Here is an 11,293-nt window from a genome sequence, read left to right as displayed (position 1 = left end):
GCTGGAAACGGAGCGAATGGAATGGCATCAAACCATGTTTAATGTATGTGATACCATGTATGTGATACCATTCCATACCATTCCATTACCATGAGCCTGTCCTCCCTAATTAAGGTGAAACCAACCTCCTGTGCTTACCACCACCCAAAACATGTGTGGAATGTGTGCTGTTACTCTCAATGATCGGCTATGAAAAGCCAACTGACATTTACTCTTGAGGTGCTGACTTGTTGCACCCTCGACAACTGTGATTATTATTATTTGACCATGCTGGTCATTTATGAACATTTGAACATCTTGGCCATGTTCTGTTATAATCTCCACCCGGCACAGCCAGAAGAGGACTGGCCACCCCTCATAGCCTGGTTCCTCTCTAGGTTTCTTCCTAGGTTTTGGCCTTTCTAGGGAGTTTTTCCTAGCCACCGTGCTTTTACACCTGCATTGCTTGCTGTTTGGGGTTTTAGGTTGGGTTTCTGTACAGCACTTTGAGATATCAGCTGATGTAAGAAGGGCTATATAAATACATTTGATTTGAATTTGATTTGTTAACTTCCAGTGAAAACCCTCCAAGATGGTGTTTTTTTTTGTGCTTTTTTTGCCTTCATTGTGCATTTTGAAAGGTTTAGAAGCTTTGTAGCCTCACAAAATGCCACTAAAATTGTGTTCTTAGTTCATTGGGCTACGGAGGCAAATGATGTTAATTCATGAAGCATGCTAACCTCATGTCTCATTCCACAGACCTTATGCTCCTACATATTTGAGATTTGAACCCATAGTTCAGCAGGTGCTTCTGTTTGACATTCATCGACCACTCTGCATCATGTGGTGCTTTGGGCTCAACGCCTTTCTATGTCCTGGTCACAGGGAAAACTGAATCCACAGATTCCAATGGACAGCTGCCTATATACTCTGTCCTGTCCTGCTGAGACGCTCCTCTCACATACAAGCCAATGGCTACTTTCATCACTAGATAATTATAGTTTATAGTTTAGTAGTCCTGAATCTATAGGCATTTTTTTTTAGCTGAATCCTAGAGCCATATTGACTGAAAACACTGGATAGTGGCAACAAAAAAAAAATCTATGTGCAATCATTGTTTTTTCCCCCCAGTGCAAACAGAGATAGGACAAGGTCACATGCACAGTTGCCCTTGAATGAAATGTCAAAACAGATCTATAGAGTTAGTCTATAGGCTATTCCTATCCGCTCAATCAGTATCTGCAAAATGCCAGTAGCAGACAGACACTCACAGAGGTAAGGAAAATGTAAATGTGGACTATCTACATTCAGGTTATTATCATCTTTATAACATGTTATTAGCATGATGTTAGGCCTATGTAACTCCTGCCTGCTGGTTTCCCTATAATTCATTCCCATTTGTCGTTTATTACCTGGAACACTATTGCTGTCCTCATGGTTGTGAGGAGAATTGCAGCTATTCAGTTTGGCCTCCTCTCTCATATTGGAACCGTGTGGGTTACGCTTTTGATCCCCGAGGGAACTCGCGCTCTCACATTCCTGGCATTCCGACCTCAGTCCCTCCGTCCCCAGTTACTTATTATCGCTCAGCTCTCGACAACCGTTTTCAGTGTTGAGCAAGTTCTGACCAGAGTAAACCACAAACTCGCGGTGGAAGGATGATAACTGTTTAAGCGAAAACATTGTGCATTACTTTTGACCTTATTTTTAAAGTTGAACGTTTTTAAAAACGTTTTGCTGGGATGACAGCGTGAACTGGTAAGAATGGTTTGTTTTCGGCTACTTTGTAACATTCGAGGCTTGAATTGTAAACAGTCGGTTTATCGTGCGTTAACACAAAACATATTATATTGTAGTTTATAATTGATTATTTAACTTAATTGTTCCATCGTTGGTTCTTAAAACTGTTTCTAGAATTATGCGCATGGCTCCTCGGTGAGAATGGAATTTCGACGCACATTTTAACAGCAGTAGTACTACGGAGCAACCACGTTTCCCTTCTGTCGCTATGTGGCTTGTATGAATGTTACTTTTCTCGACCTACAAACATTTGATCCATAATGTTGACAATTTAACTAATGTAAAATGGAACATGTTTAAGTAAAAATCACAGTGAAATTGCGATGGCATACTTATAAAATGAAGAGGGATAATTTCCATTGGAATACCATCACTCAAAAGTAGGGCATACTTGATTTTTACTTCACTCTACCTGGACTAGAAAGGCCTTGAGTAATGTATGGGATATTCAACAAATCATGAATATTATGTTTTTTTTTTGGTTGCAGTCTTTACAGTATTCTACAGTAGTGTTTTGGAGGAGTACACAACTTTCGCATGATCTTGTAAATGTTGTACATTAGCAATGATCAACTATACTGTTTTAGGTGTAGGACAACTTGTAAGTATGCTTATTAATTCATTTTTTTCTCCTCTTCCAGGTTCACAGCCATCTATAAAAATTCTGTCTCCACTTGATCACTAGCTTCAAACAACAGAACCATCATGTCATCCACAGAAGAGCCGTCTGGCACGGTCCTGCACCGCCTCATCCAGGAACAACTACGCTACGGCAACCCCACAGACGCACGCACCCTCCTGGCCATCCAGCAGCAGGCCCTGCGCGGAGGCAGCGGAGGGTCCCCTAGTGGAGGGCCTGGGAGTGGAGCAGGAGAGGGCCCCGGTGGAAGTCCTCGCTCCTCTCTGGAGAGTCTCACCCAGGAAGACTCCTCGTTCCTCCAACTGTCAGCCCGCCAGGAGCCCCAGGGCCAGGAACACCAGGGAGACTACCAGCACTCGGAGAGTAGCTACCAGCTTTACCAGCTCCACGGCGAGGAGCTGCCCACCTACGAGCAGGCCAAAGCCAACTCTCAGTACCTGGCTCAGCATTGGGCACCCGCCACAGGCGCCCACAAGCAGCTGCGCGAACGGGACTACCGTGCGGCGGATGAGGAGCTGATTGAGTTGAAGCGAGGGCATATGCGATCGCTGAGTGAGCATCTCCTGCAGCTGTCTCTGGAGAGGAATGGTGCCATGGCGAAGTCTGAGGCAGTCAAGAGCTCTTCACATAGCTACCCGGAGCTGGGTTACTACGCCCCCCCACAAGGCCTCCAGGACAAATGTAGCCCACACCCAGAGTACTCATCTGTTCCCATCATGTCCCAAGGATATATGCCCATCCACACCCAAGAGCCCCAGTGTGTGTACAGGGACATTCCCCAGCCAATCCAGACCCAGCAGCACAGGTACTAAGGCATTACGGCAAGCACAACCGTGTGTGTGGGTGTTGGCCGTACAGTGAGATCATGTAAAGGCGTTCTCGCTGTTTATGTGTTCCCAATGTCTTTGCCATGAATCAACAACGATCACACATTAAATAGTGTGCTAATTTCTGTGGCCGTAGCCGCTCGCATAATGGATTCCAAGCCTTGTCATTATGCGTCCTGCCTTCCTTACCTCCTAGCATGCATTGTGAATCATTACATGCGTAGGTTGGAATTTCGATCGCCTTTCTGAAACACTATATGTCAACCTACCTAGGGTGGAGTTTATGTGTTCATTATAGTATAAGATAGTTGTGATATCCGTGGATGCCAGACTCAGAGTGTCGCAATGTCGTTTTTCATCACAAAAGGGGCGGCTTCTTGTAATACGCTCCGGCATTCAGCGTACTTTTTTACTACCTGAAAATGATACACGGCGCAGAAGTCACAGCAGTGGGGGCAGTGTTGTCTCTTGGTTCTTTGATCTATATTCTCTATAGGCAATTCATCAAAGTAGCCAATTATGCATTGATCACCAAATATAATCTCAGCGACTGTTCAAACAGTAAATCAAATGACAAGAATCCACCCAAAAACTAGTAATTACAGGCTATTGTAATGGGTAGAACCTGCGGTAGCCAACTGGCTAGCCATGTGCTTTTTTCTCTGTGACCAAAACATGTCATTCTATTTTTAGCCGATATGGGAATGAATACAAAAGCAGCATATCAAACTGGGATAATGTTTTATAAGAATACTTGCCAGGGCATATTTATTTATATAGAGATGTGGGAAGCTGAAAAGGCTAGCTAGCTTGCTATTTTTTTGCCAGGCTAAAGCCAGCTAGCCAGGCTGCCAGGTATCTACTACTAGCAAGGGAAGGCGACTCTTCCTTGCTTTCACAAAATGAAAAGACAAAATAAAAAACCGTTGAATCGCCCCCTTGTGAATGGGAGTGGGACTGGCAAGAATATCATGATACCAAAAGGTGTCAGCGACTCAAAAAAAATCCCACTCCACCCACATGCGCGGACATACGTAGATCAGCGGCGGGAAGCTTGTGGTAAACTTAACGAACAAAGGTTGCTCACGTAACATCAGTTCTATGAGCGAAGGTACTATTGCTAGCTAGTCACACTCATGGGAAGACGGTAGTGGCTAGTCACACTCAGTTCAACAACACACGTCCTTCTTCACAGGTATGTGGCCCCAGTTCTGCAGCAAACGGAGACCTGCTACAGCATGTTCACCAGTCGGCCCCCTGGTGTCGTGGAGGAGCCCAAGCAGATGGAACTGCTACTGCTGGAGAACGAGAGGCTGAGGCAGGAGCTGGTGGGCCACCGAGAGAAGGCATGCCGCATCCAGAAGGTGAGAATCACACATTTTAATTGAAGAGAATTATATTGTATCTATATGGTGGGAATATTCTCCTTTCAGTCCCTCTCTAAAATGGCGACATGCCATTGGATAAGTTTGTACTGTTATATGCATGAAAGAAGGATATTACATTGGAGAAACGAATCATGTTCAACTTTGGGCAAATCTCCCATTTGAAATCAATACACGATGAATGCACAACTTTGAGTTACACACAACACGTGTACCGTAATTTCCGGACTATTGAGCGCACCTAAAATATTATTTTGAACATAAATAAACCGCACATGTCTATAAGCTGCAGGTGCCTACCGGTACATTGAAACAAATTAACTTTACACAGGCTTTAACGAAACACGGCTTGTAACAAAAATAAATAGGCTTTAACGAAACACGGCTTGTAACAAAAATAAATAGGCTTTAACGAAACACGGCTTGTAACAAAAAAATAATAATTTGCAGTAAACAGTAGCCTACCAAGAAAGTCATTGGTCACTATCTTCCTCCTCCTGTGCACTGAAACCACTGAAGTCTTCTCCTTTCAAAAAAAATTGAAAGCGGGAGAAATCCATATATTAGCCACGTCATTGTTTAAGCCGCGAGGTTCAAAGCGTGGGAAAAAAGTTGCGGCTTATAGTCCGGAAATTACGGTAACTTCTGAAGCAGGCATGCCCACACTGAATAGCAGAGGACTGTAGTCTGCAACATGTGTCCCTTAATGAAGGGAATGGAGGGAAACTCAAATAGCAGATAGCTTGTGTAGAGCCACCTCAGGCACGCTGCCCCATCTGTACAACTGCTGCTACCATTGGCTGCAAATAGAGAACATATAGAGGCCAGAGTCTGCTACTGTGTCCACACTTCCTGCATTGTGCTGCAGCCAGGGGGTTGTGAGCATGTGCCCTTTAGCCATAGATTTTTTTGGGTCCTATCCAGGGCATGTCAGACAGCAGTCGATAGGGTTGTGACCCCTGGCACAGATGACATGCTCAAGAGTGCCCAGAGAGAGAGAGAGATATTCTGTTAGCCATGGCAGGTGGCAGGGCTACTGTGTGTTGAAACTGAACCCCCCCTTGTGTATAGGGCTGGGAATGGCCAGGAACGTCACGATATTACCATGATACACAGGTGCCGATACGATATGTATTGCGATCCTCACGATTCTGTATGTATTGCGTTTCCATACTGTGATTCTACTGCGATTCGATGTGCCAAACATATTGCTAACTATATGTCTGCTGCAAAGAGACGAAAGAACATGAGAAAATACATTTTGATGAGTCAGGGAACTAAAAGTGCTGGAAACAAATTGGCTCCCTATTTTAAAAAGATCAAGATCAAGCAATAAAGGGAAAATACTGGAGTTGTGGTGCAGATACAGCCAACTAGCGCAAAAATAATATTGCGATATGTAACTATCTATTTTCCCCCCCCACATCACTACTTGAGTATGTTATTGCCTCTTATAAATCAAGATAGTGGCAACAGCATTAGCTGACAGACTTCACATATTTATCTTGGTAGATACCATAGAGGTAGATGGAGGACTAAAATAGGTTATATCCATCTTCCTATATCTTATGGTAAATGCATACTGTAGCAAGACTTTGCTGCTATCCTGTGGAGTTACATCACCCCACTTCTTGTGCTCCCTCAGCCTTAAAGAATGATAATTACTGGGTTGGAAAATTTCCCCTGACCATCGGGCCGCAGCCCTGAGTAAACATGCCTTAGTGGCTGCTGTAATGGTGGGCGTTTCTACTTCTTCACTTCTCTGCCTGTTTCTGTTTCCACAGCACAGGCGTGTTACACCTTCCCCGCTATGACAACCCGCCCATACCTCTCTCTCTCTCTCTCTCTCTCTCTCTTCTCTCTGTATGTCTGTGCGTGTGCTCGTGAACTACCCACACCTAGAACCATGGCTGTTAGCTCCCAGGAATGCAGATATCAACCACTCACACACGGGTAGTGGTGTTAGCTCAAATTCCTCTGGATTATAGGCATGTAGTGTATGTACCGTATAAACACAGTATGAATGTGCCCACGTACGGAATGTGCTCCCAGGTATATTTATGTATATATGCCCATATGTATGTTTTATATACGTGCCCACATGTTTATGTGCTGTACTGCACATACAGATGTACTAGCTCTGAACCAACATCCCCCCCATCTCTAGCACGCATAAAGATATTAAACACACAAACAAGATGGCTGACCAAGAATGTTTTTCTTTCCCCTCCTTGCTTCTCTCTGTCCATTCAGTTGGAGCAGGAGATCCAGAGGATCTCAGAAGCCTACGAGGCTCTGATGCAGGGCAGCAGTAAGAGGGAGAGCCTGGAGCAGACTCTGAGGAGCAGACTGGTGGCCGAGATCAGGAGGCTGCAGGACTTCAACAGGGACCTTAGAGGTAAGGACTACAAATACCAGAAAACCTCAGGTTGGTTAGCGCTTTAGTCCAGAGCCATTTTTTAAGATTATAATGGTTTATAAAGAGTGGGACTGGTTGCAGGGAAACTTTTTCCCAACTCAGTTTTAGTGTATAATGCTTAACTTTCAATATTTGCGTTACAGAAAGCCTGGAAAATGCCAGAACACAGGCCGCCAAAGAAGTGGAAGCTGCTGACCACAACCAGCACATCATGACCAAACTGCTCGAGCAAAGTAAGTGTCACCCATCCCGTCTCCTTTCCCACCACTCCAAGTCTTAGACCCACTTCAGCCATGTTGCGCATTCCTCACAGGATTGGAGCATAGCACAGGGCCACTCGGTAGCTAAGATACATCCTGTATGGAAGAATTTCCATTGCATAACCTCCGCTTATTTGGTGAGAACGCCTCAACAGTAAATGCAACCCAGCTACGAAGAAGAAGGAAGGAAAGGGAGCTATAAATGAGAACTGTTGAACTAACATCAGGTTCCTGGGGTTGTTGGTTTGATTTACGCTGTCTATTTAAGCAGTGGGCCTTTCCCAGGGCCAGATGAGAGATAGGGTTGGAGGTGTACGGCCCTGATTGGAGGAATGTTCCTTTTTGGAGGTATGTTCCTTGTTAAGTGGGTCAAAGGGATAGGAGCTTCCCCTCCTCTTTCTAACCCTCGACATTCCATGAATGCTTGAGCAAATGAAGACCGTCGGCCGTGATGGCTGAATACTGGGACGTATTAGCTGGGTTAGAGCGATGGTAGTGTGATGGCTTAAGACTTCGTCCAAGCTCTCATTTTCACCTTCGAAATAGCTTCATGTGGCCTTAGACTGGTTTTCATGCCTTGTTTCCCCCCTTCTCTTCTCCTCTTTCTTTCCCCCCATCAGGCGAGGAGCAGCAGTTTGAGCGTGAGCGTGCCGAGCGCGAACTCCAGAGGCTCCGCAACTTCGCAGAGGAGCAGGACCTGAGGGCGGAGCAGCTCGAGGAGGCCCTAGAGGCCCAGCGGTGCAGGGGCCGGCAGCTGGAAGAGGAACTGCGGCGGAAGCGGGCCTACGTGGAGAAGGTGGAGCGGCTGCAGAGCGCCCTGGCTCAGCTGCAGGCCACCTGCGAGAAGCGCGAGGGCCTGGAGATGAGGTTGCGGACACGCCTCGAGCATGAGCTGAAGAGCCTGAGGGCACAGCAGAAGCAGTCTCACCCGCCGGGCGTGACGGTGGGCTCGCTGCACGAGCGTCTGAGGGAAAGAGAGGAGCGTATCCTAGCCCTGGAGGCGGACATGATGCGCTGGGAGCAGAAGTACTTGGAGGAGAGCACCATGAGGCAGTTCGCCATGGACGTGGCCGCCACCGCCGCCGCTCAGAGGTGAGGGTCAGAGGTTAAACGTTAGTGGATAGATGGTTCAAGGGTTGTGTTCTGTATGCACATACGAGGGAAAACCTTTTCAAAACATCTAGGCTAAATACGTTTATTATACTTGACATTTTTACCTGCATCCAGTTCCTAAAGGAATATATTTTCTCCCTTCCAGAGACACAACCATCATCAACCATTCCCCCTGTCACTCTTCTAACAACAGCTTCAACGAGGACCTGCCTGTATCTGACTACCGAAACCAGGAGATGGAAAACCGGTATGAATATGGAACCTTTTTCCTAGAAATGATCCATCATTTATAGTATTGTTGCTGTCATGACACTTTGTATGCATTTAATATGTCTAATCTACTTTGTTGTATCAGATAGCAATGCTCAGAGAGCCACCATTTGTCTACTCTGACTCCATTTTTCTCCTGCATGTAGGATCCGTGCTCTCTACGCCCATATTCTGGAGAAAGATGCTGTCATTAAGGTATTCCACCAGCGTTTGCACCAGGACCAGGTCGAGAAGGGTGGGTTTTGTCTGCGCGCCGCCATGTCCACTTCTTCAATTAGCACGGCTAAGTGCGCCAGCATAAGCAAAGGTAAGGACGAGTCACGATAGGGTCAGAGATTAAAAACCTTTTAACACCTTTTTAACTATTACTTGAGGGGTCCCTCAGGGCTCTATTCAGGAGCCATTGTTGTTCGCTACATACATGCAATCTAATCGGAATATGAACTAGGGAGTTATTGTCAAAGATCATTTTGATGGACATTGAAGTGGATTTAGGGTAGAATTAGAGCATCTGTTTATCAATTAAATGTGTGCCAGACAGTGGTTGATATTTCACATGCTCTGTGTCGTAGGTAAGAATCTATCAGACGACCAGACTCCTGTCTCTCCTCTCCGGTGCTCCTCCCCAGCTCACCCCAGCCAGAGCCAGAGCTGTGGATCAGAGGATGGAGCTAAGGCCAAGGAGCCAACCACTGGTTCTAAACTCAGCATTGGTGAGTAGTCTGTCACACACGCACACACACACACACACACACACACACCCCAAACCATTCTTTGTAATTGCATCACACTCTGTGTCAGAGCAGTCATTGATTTACCAACCATACCCCCGTAGAACCAGCCAATCGGCAATGGCCTTGTAGGTTGGAGGTCGTCTGTGGGCTGCCGGAATGTGCTATGTTGTCACACTTAGCCCTGATTATTGACTGCACTGATTTATCCGAATGGCTCATCCCAATGTGGAACAATCAGCATGTTTCTTTGGTTACAGATGGTGTACTGTAACAGTGGCGTATTTTTCCACTGTTTCCACTCTTCTCACACATTCCTCTAATCATTTGACCTCTCTCTGTTTTCCAGACAACACTGCTGCGCAACAACCGAAGTCCTCCTCCTTGAACACATTGAGAGGCCTGGATGACTTGGAGGCAGAAGCAGTGGAAATCTTCATTTGAGGAAGTCAGACTTTTGATCTTCGACAATAGATTCACTCGAGGGGGTGTGAGCTCTCGGGAAGCCGCGCAGAGTACTGACTACATCAGTGGTCAGAGTTCTGAAGAAAAATGTACAAAAGACAAGAATGTTGCAGAATGTGAGAGGAACGTATGGAAAAAGGACTTGTGCTTTCACATTTAGAGGGGAACTGTGTTCTTCCTCTATCTCTTTCTCTCTTAGCCAGGCGACTGCAGGCTAGCCATCTGGGTCTATGAGACAAAATGTGAAACATTCTAGGTACTTGGACAGTATTGCTGTTTTGTAACGGGCAACATACTACTGTCCTGTCAGTGTATGCCAACGTATTTATATTTGCTGCTTTTCACATATTTACAACACCTTTCTCATGTTCTGCCGTGTACAGTGATCCATGGAGTTCGGGAACTTCATATTCTCTTTTTAATGAATCAGATCTGTTTTTTTCTCGTTTCCAAACATTAACTGAAAGCCTCACGCTTTTCCAGATAACCTTGTCTGTCGAATTTATCTTTTGTGGACTTTTAACCCCCGTTCCCTTCCTGTGCAGAAATGTTGAGTGAATCTGGCCACGTTCCTGTGCCATGGAATTCTTCAGAGTTGAGCTAAACTCCCTCATCTCCATAATTTCATAAAAATGCCAAAAACTCTTAACGTTCATATTTTCACCGCCCATATTCCCTAAGCCTCAGTAGCCGGTTCTACAGGTTTAGAAATATAAGTTGTGATGGTTTATTTTTTTTCTTCTTCAGATTTCTAAATATGAGGTCAGGGAGACCTCATATACATATTCTTTTTTGCTTTTCACCAAGTTCTCCTTTTATTATTATTTTCCAAATGTTTCTTTGTGTGTATTTTCTGTGGTGAATCCGCTGGTCAGATTCACCATAGGGATTAAGCTGTAAACTACACCATTTGGTTTTTGTTTACCGTGAGCCTTTTTCTGAACTAACAGGTTAATATATTTTATACAGATGCTTGTATAATTATTTTAGATATGTAGTGCTATGAACAGGATGCCAAAGATGTTTGTGTGTTGTAAGTTATGTGCTGACAATCATGGTTATGTCCAGCTGTCCAACAACAGACAAAGCGTTGACCTCCAGCAAATACATTTCTGTGAACTCCTAACAATATGAAGGTTGTGAATTTAAATTCAAACAACATTTCATAAAGCAATAAAATATTCTAATATATAACTCCTGTTACTTTGTGTCAATTTTTTCTTGGAAAAAAAACATTATCTTTCTGAGAAGAATTTTGATGTCGACGCAAAACTATTTTGGCAAGTTTTTTACTACTTCTTTTTTCTCTTTCCCTCACTCTACCTCTCATCTTCTCTTCACACGTTCCTTCCGGAGGAAGAGAGGGAATGAGGGCTCTCGTTAGTTAATGAAAGCCAGAGAAGT

General features: G+C 44.9%; 1 protein-coding gene across 1 annotated transcript; it reads left to right on the top strand.

Moving 5' to 3' along the window:
- Nucleotides 1-1,505: 1,505 nt before the first annotated feature.
- On the top strand, nucleotides 1,506-11,083 carry LOC106568766 (angiomotin-like 2a). The gene is made up of 10 exons (XM_014139405.2): nucleotides 1,506-1,737; nucleotides 2,421-3,224; nucleotides 4,442-4,610; nucleotides 6,885-7,029; nucleotides 7,194-7,283; nucleotides 7,931-8,402; nucleotides 8,569-8,670; nucleotides 8,840-9,000; nucleotides 9,266-9,406; nucleotides 9,774-11,083. Exons 2-10 carry the CDS (start codon nucleotides 2,485-2,487, stop codon nucleotides 9,866-9,868), a joined length of 2,115 nt encoding a protein of 704 aa, XP_013994880.1. The 5' UTR covers nucleotides 1,506-1,737; nucleotides 2,421-2,484; the 3' UTR covers nucleotides 9,869-11,083.
- The last annotated feature ends 210 nt before the right edge of the window (nucleotides 11,084-11,293 follow it).

The sequence above is a fragment of the Salmo salar genome, chromosome ssa14, assembly GCF_905237065.1.
Source record: "Salmo salar chromosome ssa14, Ssal_v3.1, whole genome shotgun sequence".
Classification (NCBI taxonomy): domain Eukaryota; kingdom Metazoa; phylum Chordata; class Actinopteri; order Salmoniformes; family Salmonidae; genus Salmo; species Salmo salar.
The sequence above is the reverse complement of the archived record's forward strand: the minus strand, read 5'-3'. Positions and strand labels throughout refer to the sequence as shown.

Bases quoted from the DNA above. Each gene is read 5' to 3' on its own strand.
- LOC106568766 (XM_014139405.2), top strand. From the start codon at position 2,485: ATGTCATCCACAGAAGAGCCGTCTGGCACGGTCCTGCACCGCCTCATC. The intron at 8,671-8,839 runs GTATGAATATGG...TCCTGCATGTAG, and splicing joins AACCAGGAGATGGAAAACCG to GATCCGTGCTCTCTACGCCC. The intron at 9,001-9,265 runs GTAAGGACGAGT...TCTGTGTCGTAG, and splicing joins GTGCGCCAGCATAAGCAAAG to GTAAGAATCTATCAGACGAC.